The 22,190-nt window shown below is 43.3% G+C and overlaps 1 protein-coding gene across 3 annotated transcripts in view; it reads right to left on the reverse strand.

The window, feature by feature from the left end:
• SLC11A2 (solute carrier family 11 member 2) overlaps positions 1 to 5,663 on the reverse strand; it is a 38,303-nt gene extending 32,640 nt beyond the window's left edge. Inside the window, exon 1 of one of the 3 annotated variants that reach the window (XM_090273159.1) lies at positions 5,583 to 5,663. In XM_090273159.1, coding sequence (XP_090129285.1) covers positions 5,583 to 5,628 — 46 coding nt within the window. In that variant the 5' untranslated portion in view covers positions 5,629 to 5,663. Of the gene's footprint in view, positions 1 to 4,322; positions 4,405 to 5,582 lie in introns of those variants that run through there. The other 2 variants (XM_090273162.1, XM_090273160.1) reach the window with 2 other exon arrangements.
• Positions 5,664 to 22,190: the final 16,527 nt, after the last annotated feature.

Below are 22,190 nucleotides of genomic sequence, written 5' to 3' on the forward strand. Positions count from 1 at the left end.
GCATTTCCCTCTGGGAGACCAACCTGGCCTCCTGGCCTGACACCTATCCTGGAAACAACTCCAACTCTGCAAACAATTTCAAAGACCCCTTTACACAGAAATAAAAAGTCTAATAAATCAGTCTATCTACTTCTGGCCTCAGAAAAAAAATCTTTTGCCCTCATACCTGGTTAAGTAGTTTTTTCCTCTGGTAAATATGAAAAATTATCATTAGATTATATTCAACTCATTTATTCTAATGACAGCACTGCCCCCTCACCCTGATGTAGACTGGCCTTAACAATTTTAACATATTTACCTCAACGTTTCTTTTCTTAAAGCGAAAAAAAAATTATGTGTAAAGGCAGGCAACACATACTACAAGATTCTCGAACCTCATTCATGCCTCCTTCTGCTCTTTGGAACCTGTTAGTATTTTAACTTATAGCCTTCGTCTTTCATTACCTTTGAGGTTAACAGATACTTGATGATTAGTGATCGATGGGACCAAAACAGACAAAAATAACCCATACAGGATGACCTACTAGCAATGGGCACAAACACTGAGAACCCTAACTTCCTAATTTAAGTCTTCACTGGAAACTGATTCTTACATTAAAAAATGTAAGTCAGACAAATACCATATGATCTCACCTAATACAGGAACCTAATGAACAAAACAAACAAGCAAAATATAACCAGAGGCATGGAAACAAGGAACAGACAGTGACCAGGGGAAGGGTCTAATCAAGGAACTAGTATAAAAGACCCACAGGGTGGAGACTGACTGTGGGAGAGGGGATGGGTGAGCAGGGCAGGGAAGAGCAATGGGGCGAAAATGGGACAACTGTAATAGAACAGCAATAAGGAAAATAAAGTTTTTTAAAAAATTACTCTGACATTAAATAAAAACTGGAAGAGTAATTTGACAATAAATATATTTTTATCATTCCTGGACAAGTCTTTTATATTCTATTCTGATTTTATTAAAATACAGCTTATAATACATATATGTTGCTTTACTTTATCAATGATATTCCTGATGACACCTGTAGGGCTCTTCTTTGTGTCTCCAGGGGTCAATAAAAGCTAATTGTTCAATATATTTGTGTTATCAAAAGAACAAATGGAATCCAATGAGTGAGACAAGGGTCTAGGTCTCTAACTCCTGGTATTTCTGCACATTGAAATGCTCCCAGCATTCTTTTCCAATATATTTTATTCAAAGCAGAGACTCAGATGATAAAGATGACAATATTAGGGCAAAAGGCTCCCCCTTTCTACCTCAAACACTCAACTCTTTTATTTTAAAAAAAATATTTTCTTTATTTATTTTTAAAGAGGGGAAGGGAGGGAGACAGAGAGGAAGAGAAACATCAATGTGAGAGAGGCACATTGATCGGTTGCCTCTTGTATGCTCCCTAACCAGGGACTGGACCTGCAACCCAGGCATGTGCCCTGATCCAGGATCAAACCGGCAACCCTTTGCTTTGTGGAACGATGCCCAACCAACTGAGCCACACTAGTCAAGGCAAACACTCAACTCTTTAAAGATGTCGCTCCTTTTCCTCCTCATTGAAGTACAAATAAAGAGGTTTCACAAAGACACTGTCCTCCACTCTCACCATGCCTACATCCAATTTTCAACCCTATAGGAGTAGTACTTAATTGTCTTATTGCAAAGCTAGAGTAAGCAATGTTCTTTTTAAAAATCTTTTCCTCTCCAGAGGACACTTTTTAATTGCTTTTAGAAAGAGAGGAAGGGAGAGAGGAAGGAAAAGAGAGAAACATCATGTGAGAGAGAAACACGGATCAGCTGCCTCCCAAACGCACCCACACCAGGGATCCACAAGAGGATCAAAATTGCAACCTGATATGTGCCCTGACTGGGAATCAAACCCAGAACCTTTCAGTTACGGGAAGGTGCTCCAGCCAACTGAGCCACACTAGCCAGAGCAGTGTGTTCTTTTTTGTAAATTCAGTTTCTCATTTTGTGATGAGTTCCCAATAAGGCTACTTGTATAAATAGCAGCTTCCTTGGAGGAGAACTAGAAGACAAGACCGTCTTCCATTAGAGCAAGCGGTTCTCAACCTGTGGGTCACGACCCCTATGGGGGTTGAATAACCCTTTCACAGGGTCGCCTAAGACCATTGGAAAACACATATATAATTACATATTGCTTTTGTGATTAATCACTATGCTTTAATTTTGTTCAATTTGTAACAATGAAAATACATCCTGCATATCAGATGTTTATTTACATTATGATTTATAACAGTAGCAAAATTACATTTATGAAGTAGCAACGAAAATAATTTTATGGTTAGGGGTCACCACAACATAAGGAACTGTATTAAAGGGTCACGGCATTAGGAAGGTTGAGAACCACTGCGTTAGAGCCTTACAGAGAGAACCTGAGAGACTCTGAAGCTCATAGAAAGGGCATAAATCTGTCATCACACATTTGTATTTAGGCATATGGTGAGGAGGCAGGGAATAAAGATGTCTTTGATTCCACAGCACCCACCCAAGCTTTTAGCACTAGAAGTCAAACAGACAAGCTATTACTTTCGTGGATACCATTCTGTAACCTCTAACCTTCACTAAGTCAAAACTGAACCAAAGCTGTCTAGTAGCTCTGTAGAGTAATCCAAGGAACATCGCTGATTTCGTAACAGCAGAGTAAGACTAGATTTATACCAAGCTTCCCCATTCTTTAACAAGAAGTGCTGCCAGGCTGCCGAGAAATTCTCCTCCCCAGTCCCAACTTGGCCATTCCAGTAACATGAGAAATCAAGAATGCTGCAATCATGGCCTTTTTGGTAGTGGGTCCAAAATAAACTGTGCCCAGGCTCCAAGGCTGTAAATGCACTATTATCCAATGAAAAATTAAACAGCCAAAGAAGTTCTCAGGTTTCATGTACCCAATACAGCTATCCCAGACAGACACAGCATAGTGATAGTTTTCAACCTTACTTAATGATAAAATAAACACCCACCAGGAAACGTCTAGTCATGGGTAATTTATACTATACACTCAGATCAATGTTAATGACAAGGGTTCACGGGCAATAGGCTAACAGGATTCTGATCAAAGATTAAGTTTAGAATCTTTAAGGGGAAAGAAGGCACAGTAGGAAATAGTAAAAAACAAAACAACAACAAAAAATCCCTCCCTCATGCCAAAAGCAGTTCTAAGTACTTCGTGTGTATTAACTCATTGAATACTCACCTACAATGCTATAAATTGATATTACTATCAATTCCCATCTTAACTATGTGGAAACAAAAAGGGTAAGCAACTTAGCAAAGGTTTGCACAGACAAAACGTGGTGCGAACTGGTAGGGCTTCAGATTTCACAGGAGTCAAGACTAACGTAGTGTCCCTCTGGTTTCACCAATATTTACTAAAATTAGGGCAGCAAACGTTTCTGGAATCTATGTCCCCTTAACTCTCCTTCCATACATGTGCTTTTACTTTCCACTTTAAAGAGATGTCACATCCCTTTAATATCATAACAATCCTTTTAAAGCAGTGGACAATATGAGAATACCTTTATTTCTCACATAGGAAACTCAAGCTCAGGTTCCTCAACTTCTCCCCTAATGATGCTCTTCGAAATAGTCTGATGTATGAAGTAGGGAATTTGGGAAAACCAAAAGTGAAAAGGAATCCAAAGGTGATATAACAGAAAGGAAGCGACGGCTTTAAAATGAGGTACATACGAAACCGAACAGTCGAAGAACGTCCCCCGCACTTACATACCATATGCGATAATTGCACAAACAGGTCTCAAACCAGTCTACACACAGTACGCAGCAGCCTGCCACGGCCCTTCACGGGAAGGCACTTTATTTGCTGCACAAAAACGAACTTTGTGTTTAAGTGGGGAGCCCAGGGAGCAGACGGGGCCCCAAGGCTCCTAAGATAAGAAGCAGGCCACCGGGACCTTGCCCTCCGCCCGTCGGCCCGTTCCGCGCCGTGCAGTGGTGGCTCACCCACCGCACCCTCGGTCACGGGTGACCGCGCAGCGGCAGGTCCAGCCAGGGGTTGGCCATTTCCTCTAGGCCGTGGGACAGAAGGGGTGAGGCCTCGCGAACTCCGGCGTTCGGTCCCCGAACATCCCCAGACCCCACTCCCGGCTCCCTCTTCTCCCTTCGAATACTGCGGCTCTATCTGGACCCCGCACCTCAGGCCCTCCCTGCCCTCACCGCCCCCGCAGTCCCGCGCGGCCTCCCGCGTGCCCCAGGCCGACCCTCAAGCCGCCCCGAGCCCTCCCGGCCACTCTAGGGAAAACAGAGCGCACGCTTCACCCCTGACCTCGCCTGCCTTTTGCCTTACCAACCAGCTCCACGGTCACCAGACAAGCTGCCCCCGCGCCAGCGGCTCCATACTCCCGGAGCCAGCGCCAAGCTACCCAACCCCTACACGCCCCGCCATTGGCCGACAGGACAGCAGCCGCGCATTCCTATTGGCTGGATTCCCCGTATTCCCGGTAGCGGCCGGTGCGCGTGGCAACTCCATTGCAAGTCCCGAGGCTCCGCCCACCCCGAGATCTGGCTGGGGGCGAGGCCCAGCGGCCTGGGCCGAGGTGCACCCTACAGGGCAGGTGCCTACGCTGGTTCGGCCCAAGGAGTGTGCGTTTGGAGGCTCACACCCCGCTAACAGATAAGTTTCGTGTACTAGTTCGTCTCGGCCTCAAGTTAGCTAGTGGCAATCTACCTCGTTTCTTCTGGAGACGTGCATGGCTTGCCGAAGTACAGCTCCACCCTGTAAAGTGTAGCCACCTGCAAGACCATTTCCTCTCGCCCCCAGAGCTACATCTTAGTATCTGTGCCCTACCAAGAGCACCCCACCCCTGAGGGGAACCGCGAAACATCAGCTACTGCAGCCAGTTTGACCGCATCATATGCCCTATTCCCAAGCCTTGGTAATGAATCATTTCCCTCTGTCCTACCCATCTGCCTCGCTTCTTACCCCAAGCTTTATCTCCACCTACCCCAAAGTAATCCCACTCCCTCCCCAGCCTCAGCCTCACACCCTAGAGTCTTTCTCTGAAATGGCAGTCAGACTAGTGGTGCTGTAGAGGAGAGAAAACAAATGGTCTGACAAACCACCCTAATTTTCTACCATGTCGTTTAGAGCTATAGAAACATTCCTAGACACCCCCTCACCCCACACACACTTATATTAAAGATAACCAAGCTTATTTAACCAAGTCATAAGCCTAGAGAGGAAAAGCATAAACCCTTCCTACTTCTTTCTTCATGTAAAAACTACTAGGAGAAAATTTTCCTAGTTGGTAAGAGTCCAAGAGATGAGAAAAGGAGAGTGACTTGCAAAAAGGAAAATCCAAGTAAAGTACAAAATAAAAAACTTGGGGACCAAAACACTGGGCTGCGCATCGTAACTGGTACAGGCTGGTTTGCATACAGACTTTCTCCTGGAGAGAAAAGAAAATGCACAAATTAATTCTGAGAATCTCTATAACACATCTTGGGAGTTTCAGAAAGTCCTTCCAGACCAGAGCCTTTCCTTTGGGAACATCCGCTTAGCTGGGCAGCTTCCCGGGCTGTTGTTGCATACTTGCTAGTTACTTACTTAGCTCACAGTGTGGTGCTGCCTCCGTCTTAAGCTGCTTCTTCATTGTGCAGAACAGGTTTGACTTCTCCCAGTGCTTGCTCGCGTCTCTATATATGCAGAGAAGTGCGCCTCCCTTGGTTAAATAAGGGCACTTTAGGCTGCTCTGGGCAACAGAACACTGATAAAGATACAGCAGGGAATTACAAGAGGAAAAACACATCCTTCAAAGCATAATCAAATTTCATCTTTGACCTGCCATGAAAAGGGAAGCACCATATAATCTGCCACTCCTGGATGTTAATGAACAATTAGTTGGGTTTGAAAACTTGTCATCTAAGATTTCATTTGTTCCATTTGGAAGGAGCAGGAGGCGGTGTATGAAAGGGTGGAGCAAAAGGAATTGCTTTCCTTCATGACACCACTCCTCTTGGAGTGAAGCTGGTTCGGGCACTTGTACCAGGGCTGCATGTGCATTAGGACTCTGCTCCCCGAAGACGTAAACTGAAACCAATTAACCCCAGGCCTGACAGTACACAAGTATTTTCCACATAGGTACGTGAGCACTGATGCAATTAGAGGAGTCTCAGGGTGTGGGTTAAAATGCCACCTGGCGTGTCCCTTGGGATCTTAAGGACCCACTGGTATTAGCCCTCGCAATCAGTGATCCACAGACAGAGAATAAAGCCACACAAACCCAGAACAAGGTGTCTGATGACAAGGGGTAAAAGAAAACACGAAAACACAAAAACCTTGAGACTGGAAGAAAAACAAATCCAGAGCAAGCCCAGAACTTCTCAATCTGGGAGAAGTAGAACTAAAAGAATGAGGAAAATTCACCATCAACAAATAAATAGCTTCGTAGGCCAGCTAGAGGCAAAGCTGGAAAGGAGAAGCACTGGAGTGGGGTGGATTACTGCAGGGAAGGAGGTGCTGTCTTCAGAACGCTTTCTGGTAGTTTTAAAGAAAATCTGCTTAGGTGTGGAGGACAGATAGAGGAGTGTGTATGGATAGTGTGTAAGGCCACATGCAGACAGCCAATGGTATGGTAAAAGTCTGGGAGTTCAGCCCTGTCCTGGTTTTTGGTAACTTACTGTGGTAACCTTTTCTTTAATAATGGTAATGGAAGAGTTGTGTCCTCAAGGGGCAAGAGTTTTATTATGGAATGTAGGCTGATTTCCGGGTGTCATAAGTTTCTCTTTTGCAGGCTTATTTTCTCCTGCACTTTGTCTGAAGCTTTTAGGGCAGACTTCCAAGGCCTGGATTTATGGTTTTTGTTTTTAACCAATTTAAGGGAAACAAATGAATTTGAGACAAAATTAAGGCAAGTTTTGTAAGCAGTTTTTACTTTTTGCTTGGGGCAATGAAGCATTTTAGTTTTGTGAATAGATGTGAACGTGAATCTCAAAAGCAAGTGACTCAAGGTAACAGAAAAAAAGAAAATCCGGTATCAGGATAATCAGAACAGCACAGATTTACTGTTTCTAGAGACTAGAGCACAAGCAGTTCTCACGTTGAGGTCCATTGGAGGAATGTCTAGTAGTTATTCTTTTTCCACTCCTTAATAAGATTTTTAAAGTATGTAACCCCTTAACTTTACTTGAAGCATTTTGTGGTGGTCTTAACAGGAAAGAAGTTATCTGCTTAGTAACCATAAAAATATATGCAAATAAATGTGATAGAAATAAATACCTTAGAATGGAAAAGAAAAGGAATAATTCATATTAATGAAGGTAGGCTTCCAGCAAGAGGCTCTGGTTCCTACACAAAACAGCTTTGGAGTCAGTAGAAGAAACTAGGCTGAGATCTTCTGCCCAGGACCCCAGATTAAGATCTCTTTAGTCAAGGATGCCCATAAATACTAAAAGTCCTGTCATTACAACTTGATCTCTCTTTTTGTCCTTGTTCAGACAAGTTGCCTAAGGCAAAACTAGATTTGCCACCAATTTGTTTCCCTTCCCAGGAAAGAAGTTAGATGAAATCACCAATGAAAGTGTTGGAGGAAAAGTCTTTTGTTAGTTTAGGAATTCCAAAAACAGAAATTGATTTTACAGTGAGACTCTACAATAGCCCTACTGTTTTCTTTTCTCAGCAGTTTCTCCCAACATACACACTTCACTCTTGCCTTCTAGGTCTGGTAACATCCCATCGTAATGTTACCAGACTTAAATATCAGATTCTTGAGACTCAATGCCATAGAAATAAGCACTGAACTCAGTACAACTCAAGCAGGTAGTTCGTTGAAAAGAGCTTGTCCCAGGCTGATCCCCTGAACCTGTCCCCAGGGCCCCTTTTCTCTGACTTCCTGGTGAGCTAAGGCAGCCCAGTCTAGGCTCTCCTATCCGGTGAGCTAAGGCAGCCCAGTCTAGGCTCTCCTATTGCTTCTTCTATGCTAAGCCATTCCTTGTTTCATTGTTCCCAGCTTTAATATATGCATCTTCATAGTCACCTGACTCATGTTGTGAAATCTTTCCTACAGGAAATCAAGAACCCACACACTAGCTGGCCCTAGGAGACCCACTGAGGGCCAGGCTCCTGTTTGGTAACCATAGAGTCAGGCTTTTGTGAGGGAGGAAGAACCTTTTCCTCTATGCTCAGGTTTCTTTCAGATGGTCTAATAATCAAATAGACATGAGACAGATTAACAAGAGGAAATAACCTAACTTAATACATACATATATGTGGGAACACCACATACATGAGAGATTCAGAGACCCCACATACACAAGAGGTTCAGAGACAGCCAGAGAAATTGAGGTATACAAGACATTCTGAGCTAGGGATGACGTAATACATCTTGGTGCTTCAGAGGTATTTGCAGGGAGAGCACATGTTCAGTAATTAGTTTGTCCTACCATATAGATAGTAAAAAGTCAATTCTGTTTTTAACTCGTACTGTGGGCCAGGATCCTAATTTGAATTCTTCTAGATAGTTGAGGGGGCGGGAGAAGCAGAAATTTTTCTTGAGCCTGCAGGATCTTTGTTGCATTTAGCTCAAAATAATCCACATGCCACTAAAGTACATCTTGGGGTGGCTAAGTCTGAACTCCTATACTTCGAACATAAATCTATTAGATCCAAGAACCAACACTCAACTACCATATCACACTGCCTCTATCTTGTACACCTAAAACAGCATTCTTCCATTCCAATCTGGCTCAAAAAATTCTCCCCTCATAAAATCTTACTAATGTAAATTCACTGAAATTCCACATGACCATAATAACCAACTCAGTTACTTATAGATATTAATATGTATCTGTATCATGTGTGCCCTTTATTTAAATACGAGATTTCTTCTTTCATGCTTATCTTCCACCCACTCTCCAAGTATTACTTTGCATGCTTGTTTTTCCTGAAACAACTGCCTGGGGTTAACTGCTACCACTCCTCCCCCTCCCTTACCTGAAAAACTCCTCTTCTGTGTCCCTTCCCTGAATCCTCCAGGCTGCAGTAGCCCTATATTCTGTCTGCTACCCAACCACTTCTTACCCTCCTCTAGCACTAACTCATTCTGTATATATTTATTGTTTGGGATTCTCTCTGCTTCCTGGACTTGCATGTCTATTCCCTTCACCAAATTAGGAAAGTTTTCTTTCACTATTTTTTCAAATACATTTCCAATTTCTTGCTCTTTCTCTTCTCCTTCTGGCACCCCTATGGTGTGAGTATTGGACCTCTTGAAGTTGTCCCAGAGGCCGCTTATACTATCCTCATTTTTTTGGATTCTTTTTTCTTCTTGTTGTTCTGATTCTTTTTGCTTTCTTATGTTCCAGATCATTGAGGTGATTCTTTGCTTCATCCACTCCACTGTTGTTTCCCTGAAAATTTTCTTTATTTTAATTAGTGTACCCTTTTTTTCTGACTAGATCTTTTTTAAGCTGTTGAGGTCCTCACTAAATTCCTTGAGCGTCCTTATAACCAGTGTTTTGAACTCTGCATCTAATAGATTGCTTATCTCCATTTTGTTTAGCTCTTTTTCTGGAATTTTGATCTGTTTTCTCATTTGGGCCATATTTCTTTGTCTCCTCATTTCGGCAGCCTCCCTGTGTTTGTTTCTGTATATTAGGTAGAGGTGCTTTGACTCTGCATCTTGATAGTGTGGCCTAATGTAGTAGGTGTCTCCTGTAGGGTCCAGTGGCACAGCCTCCCTTATCACCCAAGCTGGGAACTTGAAGTGCATCCTTTGTGTGGTCTGAGTACACTCTCCTCTTGTAGTTCAGCCTTGGTTGCTGTTGACAGATCAATGGAAGGGATTTACTCAAGCCAGTCAGCTGCAAGGACTGGCTGTGAGCACTGACCACCAACCTCTGCCCTCCATGGAGGATCAGCTGTGCAGGAGCAGGGTGGTGGTGCTCCAGCGTGGTCTGTAGCTGTTCACTGGGTGTGCTGGCCCTGGGGTTTCCTGGGTGATGTGGGCCAAGGTCAGCCCCCACCTGTGTTTTGCCTGGGTTACCCTGCCTGAGCTATAAAGCAATCTGAGATGGATGATACTTGTGCTGGGCTTGGAGATACCCAGGTGAAGCCAAACTATGAATCTAAGCTGTCTGCTCCTAGTGCTGGGCCTGGAGCTCACTGAGGCCAGCTGTTGCTTGTTTGATAAGATTTAGGAAGTTGTGAAGCATGAGCCAGGACCAGCCATTCATGTGGAAAAGCAGCTTGGGTGGACCTGTAAGTTAGTTGGGGCTGAGTCTCTAGAGATCTCCAAGGTGGGTTAAACAGTGTTAGCCAGGTTGATGGAGTCTCAGATATGGCACCACCCTCCCGGCTCTTTTGGGGGAGGAATTAGAAAAGGGACAATGGCCTTTGCTCACCTTGATGCCAGACACTTCAGTTTCTCCCTGTATACCACTCGTGCCCCTTAGCTGCCACCCTGGTGCTGGAGCTCAGAGGGAGTGAGTCTGAGTAGGTGAGTACGTGTGTGGGTTCTTTAAGAGGAACTGCTTGGGGCTCCAACAGTTTCTTTCACTAATTCAGTCCCTACTGGGTTTTGCAGCCAGAAGTTGTGGGGACTTATCTTCCTGGTATGCTACTGGAACCCTGGGTTGGGGGGGCCTGATGTGGGGCTTGGACTCCTTTCTCCCGAGATACCCCTCTTGAATTTTTCTCACCACATGGAATGAGACCAGCCCATTCCACGTCTGCGCCCCTCCTACCAGTCTGAATGGATGTGGTTTCTTTAATTCCGTAGCTGTCAAGCTTCCATTTAACTCAATTTCTGATGGTTCTGAGTGATGGTTGTTCTATATTTTAGTTGTAATTTTGATGTGGTTGTGTGAAGAGGTGAGCCATGTATGCCTATGCCACCATCTTGATCAGAAGTCCAGAATCTTAGTAACTAGTTTACTAATTGCCTTGCAGGGTTATTGTTTTTCTGCTTTCTTCTTCCACTAAACTGTGAGCCTCTCAATAGAGGAGATTATCTTATATTTAAATATATTTTATTTTATTATTTTTTTAAAGATTTTATTTATTTTTAGAGCGAGGGGAAGGGAGAAAGAGAGCAAGAGAAACATCAGTGTGTGGTTGCCTCTCACACACCCCAACTGGGGTCCTGACCCACAACCCAGGCATGTGCCCTGACTGGAAATTGAACCAGCGACCTTTTGATTTGCAGGCCAGCACTCAATCCACTGAGCCACACCAGCCAGGGCAGATTACCTTATCTTTAAACAACTAGTATTAACAATGGCCAGGTACATTGGTGTTCCATAAATGTATTATCCCACTTTTAAAAAATATTTATTGATTTTTAGAGAGAGGAAGGGGAAGAGAGGGGAACATCAATTGTTGTTCCACATTTTTTTTTAAGATTTTATGTATTTTTAGAGATGGGAAGGGAGGGAGACAGAGAAGGAGAGAGACATTGTTGTGTGAGAGATTGGTTGCCTCTCACATGCTCCCAAATAGGGACCTGGCCCACAACCCAGGTATGTGCCCTGACTGGGAATCGAACCTGTAACCGTTTGGTTCTCAGGCTGGTGCTCAATGCCCTGAGCCATACCAGCGAGGGTTGTTGTTCCACTTATTTATGTACTCATTGGTTGATTCTTGTATGTGTCCTGACCAGAGATTGAACCCACAACCTTGGCATATCAGGACGACGCGCTAACCAATTGAGCTACACAGCTATGGTTGTATTATTCCTTATATAAATATTATAGTTGTCAGGCAATAAATAATAATAATTAGGATATTTTTTAAAAGATTTTATTTATTTATTTTATAGAGAGGAAGGGAGGGAGAAAGGGAGGGAGAGACACATCAATGTGTGCTTGTCTCTTGAACACCCCCAACTGGGGACCTGGACCTCAACCCAGATATGTGCCCTGACTGGGAATCGAACCAGTGGCCCTTTGGTTCGCAGGCTGCCACTCAATCCACTGAGCCACACCAGCCAGGGCTATTTGTTTTTTGTTTATGTATCTACATCCAAAGTCCATCTATCCTAAAATAATCCTCCCTTCACCCTGCTAGCCTTATTAGCTATTTCTCTGATAAAAACTGCAAAACACAGGCAGGACCCTCTTTGAGAATGTGAAACTGATTACCCCAGCTATTTGGTGGGGGCACGCTGCTGGCAGATGGTCCCCAGCTGTCATGTCATGCTCTTTTCTCAGGCAGCCTACATTGAAGGACTGATCCATGTGGGAGTGTAAAGATTCATCCTTCTCACACCAACTGGGGATAGCTCTGAAGGTTGGCGGAGCCTTCATCCAGCATCACAGCTTGACTTCTGCACAAACTTGCTTTCTTCCCTTCCCTTAGTGTTGATCCCAAGACCAACTGCTGATAAACCTACTGCCTCCATCTCAGAGTCAGCTTCACTTCTTCCTGTAACCTGAAATCAATGTTTCTGAAAAAAGTGTTCTGTACGCACTCTACTGCCTTAACATTCATTTAGTTTTCTACTCTTTGCGATCCACCCTGAAAATTACTTTCTCATGAGCTAAGTGAGATCATCATTGGCCACCTACAGTCAGAACCCACTAACTCTCCATCTTTCCCCATGTTTCAAATACTCTATCACTCCACATCCAAACTCATTCTTTGGCTTCCATCATATTGCGCTCTCTGGATGGTTCTCCTATTTGAATTGCTCTCTCTCTAGTTGCTTTGATTGCTACTTTTCTTCCTACTACTCCTTTTTTTTTTATTTGGAGAGTATGTTTATTAAAGCTAAAGACAGTGAAACAAAGGAAGGGCTTAAGCTAAAAGAAGCAACAGGAGAGAGCCCAGCTGGTGCTGCTTTGTTTCTCTACAAATGTTATAGGAAAGAAGTGAGCCACATGGGGCTGCATGGACTCACTGAGAAGTAAAAGTCTCAGGGACAGAAATGGGTCAAGGCAGAATTGCTTTTGGCTCCCTGAAAAGTCAGCAAAAAGTGGGATTTGGAGACAGGTTGAGGGGTTAGCCCAAGATGAGCTGCTGCTGCCCATGGCTCCCCTGGTTGCAAGTCTCATGAGGAGCCTTAGAGTTTAGGAGAAAGAGAGCAAAAGTGCATGCCTGAGCATGCTCTGAGAAGGGCACACCCCTCCTATTCCTTAGGTTCAATCCCTACTCCTCTTCTAATGGTACATCACCTCCCTGCATTTTAGTGGGACCCATCCAGCATTAAAGACATTGAAGGGACAGGTTGGAGTATCAGAAAGAACAACCTCTTAAGGGTAAAATAGACCTGGATTCCAGGTCTAGCCAGCTGGGGAATCATGAGTTAGTTATTAAATCTTTGTGTTTCTTGCCCTGGCTAGTGTGGCTGGCTAATGGATTGGGCACTGGCCTGTGAATTGAGAAGTCACTGGTTTGGTTCTCATTCGGGGTACATGCCTGGTTGTGGACCAGATCCCCAATTGGGGGTGTGCAGTGTGCAAGAGGCTCTTTTTCTCCTTCCCTTCTCCCCTCTCTAAAAATAAATAAATAAATTTTTATTTAAAAAAAGGAATAGGACATATCAGACACTGTCACAAGTACAATACTAAGGTAGGTTTTTTTATTGGTGAAACTTGATTTTAATAATGTGTGTGTTCTGGGTTGGTGTAAAATAAATTTCTTACTGTAGCAGTCAAAAATGGTGGAAAAACACTACTGTAATACATATTCATTATAGCAAGCAGCTGATTACCAGCTTCTTGATAGAAAAAAGATTTGGCAAACTCTAACCTTAAAATCAATGAGAGCCAATCCTCTACCTCAAGCCCCACTCATTGCAGGAAGCTGCTCTAGGAATTAAGAGACTCAAGGCAAATAGCAAGGTTCTATCTTTAAGTGAACTTCTCTTGTATTAAGAGAAACAAAATATAAACTCATGAAGAAATTCTACAAATACTTAATAAAGCAGCTGAAGAGCCATAGAATAGGCTTTGGATTTAGAGCCAGAAGACCTACATTAGAGTTCTCGCTCTGCTATTTATTAGCTATGTGATATTGGATAAATTACTTGATTTCTCTGAGCTTCAGTTTAACTAAAAGAATACCCTACCTCATATAATTATGTTAAAATTAAGTGATACATACATGCAAGGTCATTTCATAAACTATAAAAAGGTTGAAAAGTTTTAGGTTAAAACCTACATGTTCACTCAGTTAAAGTGAAAACTGATGTAGTACAAATTATACAGCTAAATGTGCACTAGGCATGATTTGTTGTTGTTGATTGCCAGTGATAGAAACCCAATTCAGACTGGTTATGCTCAAAGAGAATTGAATCAGTCATGTACTGGGGAACCCAATGGTATAGCTAGCTTGGACAGGGCTGGATCTGGGGGCTCAGATTAATATCACCAAGCTGCTGTCCACCTGTGTCTTTTTTTCTAACTCGCTCTCACTCTGGGCTCTGCTTCAGTCCCAGCATGGTTTTATTCTCAGACAGGTTTTGCCTATATGGTGGAATGATGGTCACCACCTTCTCTGGGCTGACATGATCCTCGAAGCTAAGTGCATAGATTTTTTCCTTATCGTTCCAGCAAAACTCTCAAGGAGAGTTCTATCTGATACCTAGCTTGGGTGTATGAGTGTCATCCCCATACACCAAGATTGTGGGTCTGATCCCCATCAGGGCACATACAAGAAGCAACTAATGAGTGTGTAAATAAGTGGAACAACAAGTCCGACATTTCTCTCCTGCCCCCTTCTGATGGGAGACTCAAATGTTGGAAAATTTTAGTTTCAGGTAACAGCTAATACGCTTACCCTGTTTCCCCAAAAATAAGACATCCCCTGAAAATAAGAACTAGTGCAATTTTTTTCAAGCTTAGAAATATAAGGCCTCCCCTGAAAATAAGACCTAGCTAGCAGCAGTCATTGCTACAGCTCCCCCCAAATTCTTGATGGAATTCAGAGTTTGGCTGGTTATGCTGATGTTTGTGATGACATGACTACAGTATATTAATAAATTTTGATTTTTTGTTCAACAAATGTGAATTCTTGTTCATGGAAAAATAAGACAGCCCCTGAAAATAAGACCTAGCACATCTTTAGGAGCAAAAATTAATATAAGACACTGTCTTATTTTGGGGCAACATGGTAGTGATCAATGTATGTAAAAAGCTATCATTTCAAAAAAAGCTATTGTTTCAGGAACTGGAGGTATGACCCACCTTGACTCCAGGAGACCATAAGCAGCTCCACCTTTGTGCCGCAGGAGGACTGCAAGCAATCAAGACGGTATCTGAGCCATTGTGCTCCAGGGTGAGATGACCACTGCCCAGGACACAGATGAAAGAATGCTGCAGCTTTTATCTGATTAACCTTTTCCCTGAATTCCAAACCCCTTACCTACACTTTTCTTCTCATTATAAAAAAAAGTCTGTTTAAAATAGTTTAAGACGGTCTGTTAGGATACCTGACAGGCAGCACGAGCACTGGCTTTTCTAGTTTCATATTTTGGCATCTCCACCGGGACAGACTTTGGGACTCTCTCATAAGTCTGGGTATTTGGCAGGGAGTCCCATTGGTTGCTTGGACTGGGGGACCCTAGGGTGCAGATTTGGAGATTTCCTAGCAGCTGCCAAGTGATCTCACTTGAGAACTCTCCTCCTCCAACTCTCAGCACCTTCTATTGTCTTCATCTTTGATTGATTTTGATGGAATCATTGCGCTTTCTGGTTCAGGTTACAATCCTGGGTCATGACTAAGATTGTTAGGTAAAAAGACGTCTTCTGGTTTTAGGTGCCATAAGGAGCTGTTTGGTTTACAGAGCTCTGTCTGGAAGAATGGGGGGAAAGCCTCTGTTCCAGGAAGCAGCCCTTTGAGGCAGATTTTGGCTGATGGGTTGACCTATGCTTATAAACCTCTGACTAAAATGTTTTTTTATACTTTTGGCCAAGATGGAGGCCTAGACAGACACGCTGGGTCTCCCTCCACAGCTAAGAAGGAATATAACTACCTCAAAACTAGACACAACCAGAAGTTCCAGAAAACTGAGCTGCATGGAAGTCCAACAAAGATATAAAGAAGAAATACTCATCCAGACAGATAGGAGGGGTAAAGCCAGGATGGAAAGAACGTGGTGTGGTGGTGGCAGGAGTGGCAGCAGTGGCAGGCTGGCAGGAAGCACAGCCAAATGTTTTAAAAAGTAGGGAGGGACACCTGGGGAGCATTCCCAGCTCCTGACCAGACTGCACAGCTCACAGTCCTAGCGCTTGGGAAAATCAAGCCTGATTGCTTCTGACTATGCAAACCAATGGGGGTTAGGGCGGAGGAAGAAACTGCTGGTCTCTCAGCAGAGTCCGCTTATTTAAAGGGCCCCAAGGTCCTAGAACATCCACAGACCCACCCACTCTTGGACCAAAGGCCAGGGAAACAGCTAGAGAGGCGCCAGTCCCATACGGAAGTGGGAGAAGTGCCTGGAAAAGGGGCAAGTGCTGAGCAAGCAGCATTGTTCCCTCTCAGACCCCTCCCCCATATACAGCACCACAACGTGGTGAAACGGGTCACTCTGTACTGACGAATACCTAAGGCTCCTCCCCTTACAACATAACACGTGCGACAGCTCTACCTGGGACATGGAGGCAAACAAACACAGGAGTCTGTCAAATTCAGGAGACAGAAAAGCATGGCCCAAAAGAAGGACTGAATCAAGGTTCCAGTGAGAGAACTAAGTGACGAGGACATAGCCAACCTAACAAATGAGGAGATAACCAACCTAACAGATGATAAGTTCAAAACACTGGTGATAAAGATACTCACAGACTTGCCAGATATCCTTAAGTCTGGCAAATGCATAGGGAAGAAGTGAAAGCTATGCTAAATGAAATGAAGGAAAATCCACACAAAACCAGTGGTGAAAGGAAGGAAACTGGGGTTCAAATCAATGATTTGGAACATAAGGAAGAAAAAAACAGTCAACCAGAACAGAATGAGGAAACAATAATTGAACAAAATGAGGAGAGGCTTAGGAAACTCTGGGACAACTTTAAACATGCAAACATCTGAACCATAGGGGTGTCAGAAGGAGAAGAGGAAGAGTAAGAAATCGAAAGCTCATGTGAAAAAATAATGAAGGAAAACTTCCCAAATTTGGCAAAGAAAATAGACGTACAAGTCCAGAAAGTACAGAGTCACAAACAAGCTAGACCCAAAAAGGACCACGCCGAGACACATCATAATTAAAATGCCAAAGGTGAAAGATGAAGAAAGAAGCTTAAAAGCAGCAAGAGAAAAGCAGAGAGTTACCTACAAAGGGGTGTCTATAAGACTTTCAGCTGATTTTTCAAAAGAAACAGCAGGCAAGAAGGGACTGGCAAGAAGTATTCAAGATGATGAAAACCAAGGACCTACAACCAAGATGACTCTTTCCAGCAAAGCTATCATTTAGAATGGAAGGGCAGATGAAGTGCTTCCCAGACAAGGTAGAGCCAAAGGAGTTCATTATCTCCAAGCCATTATTATATGAAATGTTAAAGGGACTTATTTAAGAAAAAGATCAAAACTATGAACACTAAAATGACAACAAACTTACAGCTATCAAAAAAAAGTAAAAACAAAATCCAACTAAGCAAACCAGAATTGGAACAGAATCATAGGTATAGGAATCATTTGGAGGGTTATCAGCTGGGAGGGGGAAGGAGAGAAATGGGGAAATGATGCAGGGATTAAGAAGCATAACTGGTTGGTACTGTAAGAAAAAAAGAAAACTGGTGACTCCCAAACCAGTAGAAAATAATTAGCAGCAAAGGGCAAATGTAATTAGAGGGTCTCTGAGCCAGAGTTAATGGTATTAGCATATTTACAAATTAAGGGGGCATTCTGCAGCTCAGCACAAATGCTTCTGAGGACAAAGGGTATCTGAGATCAAAGAGGGGGAGATAGTCATCACCAGACTCTGGGAAATGGGAAAATGTAGCTAGACAGCACAGCAAACAAGATAGAGAAATTTCAAAAAAAGCTGGAGACAGACCTATATATAACCAGATCACCCTCAGTTAATTATCACCTTCAGTTAATTTAGTTAATCCCATTAGATTGTTTCTGGAGTATCCAGCATGGAGAAACTGGGAAGGAGAAGGAAGGAGAGAGTGGTAGGGGGGCAGGCTTTTCTTGCATCAAGATAAAAACGGCCAGCTCAGTTCTGGTGGCACACACCTCGATTTGGCTTTTAGGCTGCGCCCAGAGCTGCAGATCTGTGAATAAACAGCTGCCTCCATTACTGCTCAAGTCCTGTGTTCCGGTTTTTATTGTGAGCGTTTCTCACAGTACTAAATAGGCAGCGGGAAGTTAAGAATAATATAGGAAGGTGTGAAGCCAAAGAACTTATATGCACGATTCATGGACATGAACTAAGAGGAGTGAGATTGCTGGGAGAAGGCGTGTACTGGGCAGAGGGGAGCAAAGGGGGAAAAAATTGGGACTACTGTAACAACATAATCAATAAAATATACTTTAAAAAAATTTTTTTTTATTGTAACACTGTTTGGCTTATGTATAATCTAGACTCAGGAGAGCGCTGGCCACTGAATGGGTCTTTAAACTACTATACTATACTGCAATTAGAGTTGTTCTGTCAAAGATTAGGGAAGTTGGATGAAATGCCTTACATAGAAGCTTTTATGAGTTTACATAATAAAGATGCAGGATTAAAGGGAAATAAGTTAATAGTACAGAGAAAAGGGAATTTGCCTGTGACAGATAGCTGAAACTCAGGGAAAGGGACCAGGAAGATCTGGATATTATGGCTGCAACAAGCACGGTCAGGGTTTCAGTGGCCCCTCCAGCCTTGGGGGATCTTCCTCCTTACCCAGCTGAGGGAACTGAGGAAAGAGCCTGAACTGGTCTCGAACTCTTCAGAGAACCAAATTCGGTGGAGGAAAAGCCCCTACCAAGACAGGGCAATACCCTTTTGTGAAAACTTCCAGTGGAACTAGGGCCAGAGCGCAGCCCGCTGGATATTATTGGGCACATACTCTGTTTTGTAAATCAGATCTGTTAAACTGGAAAAACTTAAAAGACCAGAGTATGTCCCTTTAGAATGGATGAAGGAGTGCACCCAGTCTTTTGAGTCCCTGAAGGCGTTCCTGGCTTCTACAACAGGCTCGGGGCTCCAAAACCTACTAAAGGCCTCTCAGTTATACATTCATGAAAGGTAGGGCATTGCCTTAGGAGTTCTTACCTGAATGCTTAGTGACATTTTGCAACCCATTGCCTATTTGTCAAGGAAACTAGATCATACTCTCCAGGGATGGTCAGCTGCTTGAGAGCTGTGCCAGACACCTGCAAGCTCTTACAGGAAGCTGAAAATCTTCCTTGGGACAGCCTATCACCATTTATGCAGCCCACCAAGTGTGGAGCCTGCTGGAGCAAAGGGAAATTTGTGGCTCACTGCTGGAAGAGTGGGCAGACCCCAAGCCATTCTTCTCAAAAACCACAACATCTCTCTGAAAACGGTAAGTTAAATCCTGCCTCTGTTCTCCTGGAGCCTGGCTTGACTGCGCTAATACATGACTGTGCTGAGATAATTGTTGGAGTTTATTCTAGCGGAATTGATTTACAGGACCGTCCTCTAGAGGAGGCAGACTGGACTCTATACAGATGGAAGCAGTTATATGGATGAAGGAAACAAAAGGGCTGGGCATGCAGTTGTGACTCTTGAAGAAGTAGTGGAGGCCAAGGCCTTGCTGCTGGGAAGTTATGCTCAGAAAGCTGAACTGGTTGCATTGATGAGGGCACTGGAATTATTACATGAAAGAAAGTGGATGTGTATATTGACGTAAGGTAAGTTTTCCTAGCTTTGCAATCATATGGTTCCATCTGGAAGGAAAAAGAACTGCTAACGTCCAGTAAAAAGGAAGTTAAGCATGCAGCAGAAATTTTAAGATTATTAGAAGCTGTTCAGGTACCTTTACAGGTGGCAGTTGTGTACTGCCCGGGGCATTAGAAAGAGGACATGAAGTGGCTAGGGGCAACAATCTGGCTGATCAAGCAGCAAAAGAGGCTGCTAAAGGAACATTTATAATGCCTTTGGTACCTGTTCTAGACTTGACACAATTTGATCCCGAATATTTGACTGCAGACTTAGAGAAAGCTGAGAGCTGGGATTTTGATGAAGAAGGTACTGATAGTGGATGAAGAAGGAGTAAGAAAAGAGTTATACTGCTTCCTGAACATTTAGTAAAGCCAGTCATGACGTACTTGCATGAGGCCACTCAAACTCATTAACCATGTATATTAAACTGTGATTCACAAGTCCTGGAATTTCTAAAGCCATACGAAAAATAATTGCTAGATGTGTTGTGTGCCCAAAGAACAGCCCAAAACAGTTTCCCATCAAAAGGAAGAAGGGAAAAAATACCAAGAACAGAGCCCATTTAAGGTCTGGCAAATAGACTTTGCCTGGATGCCAAGGGTCCAAGGATGGAAATATTTGCTAGTCTTTGTTGACACCTTTTCAGGATGGGTAGAAGCCTATCCTACTAGAACTGAGAAATCCTCAGAGGTAGTGAAAGCCTTAAACAATCCCTCCCTTTGGCCTTCCTGGCAGCACACAGAACGATAATGGACCTGCTTTTGTTTCAGAAATGACATGGAAGGTTAGTAAATTTTTAGGAATCAGGTGGAGGCTCCACAGGGCATGGAGACCTCAGGCTTCTAGGAAGGTAGAGAAGATGAATCACACCTTGAAGAAAAATATAGCCAAGCTGTGCCAAGAAACTCCTCTGCATTGGTATCAACCTTTACCCATTGCCCTGCTCAGGATAAAGTTAGCTTCTTGAAGTGGGACTCAATTGAGTTCTTACGAAATTGTGTATGGGCGACCATTTCAGGCTATGACTGGGGTGGGAGATATGTGTGTAGATCAAGAAGTGAAGGTAATGAAAATGTTCAGCATTTAAATCAGACCTTAGCTGTAATTATGACCTTGCTTGTACTAGAAGTGTCTCCCTACAGGTTCCCTACATTCCTTTGAGCCTGGAGATAAGGTGCTACTCAAGACCTGGAAGACAGGATTTCCAGAGAGCCAACTAGAAGAAAAGCGGATTGGACCTTGGGACATACTCATCATCCCCACCGCGTTGAAGTTAGCAGGAATAAAGCCTTGGATTCATCTCACCAGAGTAAAGAAAGCACCTCAGGAACAATGGACCACCAAGCCTCAAGAAGACCTGAAAGTCATCTTTCAAAAACAATGACTTCAGGGCGTTTGTCCCTGGCTGACTGTGTGCCTGACTCTGCAGACTCATGAATAAACGCCTTGCTTTGCTGCAAAAGACTTCATTATTTTTTGTTTAACCCCATGTTATGGAGAACTTGTTCCTTTCAAATGAGATGAAAATATTTGGGTATATTTAGCAAAAAAATGTTCTAAACATCTCTGAATTTTTGCTTGCAGGAGGAACTTATGTTGAACCAACTTTCACTATATGCCTTTTGGGTGTTTGTACTCCCCTAGAAAGCCTTCAAAATTATACTTTATTTGCTTAAATAACCTACTCTGATATTTATTATTTGGAATCTGTGGTAACTGTAAAATACAGGAAAATGTTTTTCTTAAAAGTCACTAACGTAGCCCCAGCTGGAGAGTGGGCACCTTTTGTCAAATGTGCTAAAAACTGTTTTGTGCTTTATCATAGCGTGTTGTTGCATGCAATGTGCCCCCCTATGTGGATCTGCAATTACATGTATTCCTAATGCTAAGATACCTGATCAACAACAAAATGAGCACTTTCAAATGAAACTGATCTCATAGAAATAAGATAGTATAACAGTGGGGGAATGATGGGGGACTCAAATGTTGGACATTTTTAGTTTCAGATTGTGAGAAATAAAGCTCACAATGAACACACCGGGACACAGGACTTAAGCAGTAAACAAGTCATTTGTTTATTCACAGATTTGCAAGTCCGGGTGCAGCCTAACAAAGGGCGTGCCAAGGCTTAGAGCAAGCTGCTTTTATCCTAACACAAAACCCCCCTTTCCTCCCCCTCCCCTTCCTCTCCTTTTCCCTACTGGATACTCCAGAGTTACAATCTAACTCTGAGATTGACTAAATCAACTAAGGGTCCTTATCTCGCTGACCATGCATAGTCCCTAGGTGATAAATCTTCCATGATGGGTGCCCCTCACACTCGGTTAACTCTGACTGTTTATGTCTCCAGCCTCATTTCCTCTTGAAAGTTTTCTTAACTTGCTGATCAC

This window comes from Furipterus horrens, unplaced genomic scaffold, assembly GCF_987537825.1.
Source record: "Furipterus horrens unplaced genomic scaffold, mFurHor1.1.pri manual_scaffold_4, whole genome shotgun sequence".
Lineage (NCBI taxonomy): Eukaryota > Metazoa > Chordata > Mammalia > Chiroptera > Furipteridae > Furipterus > Furipterus horrens.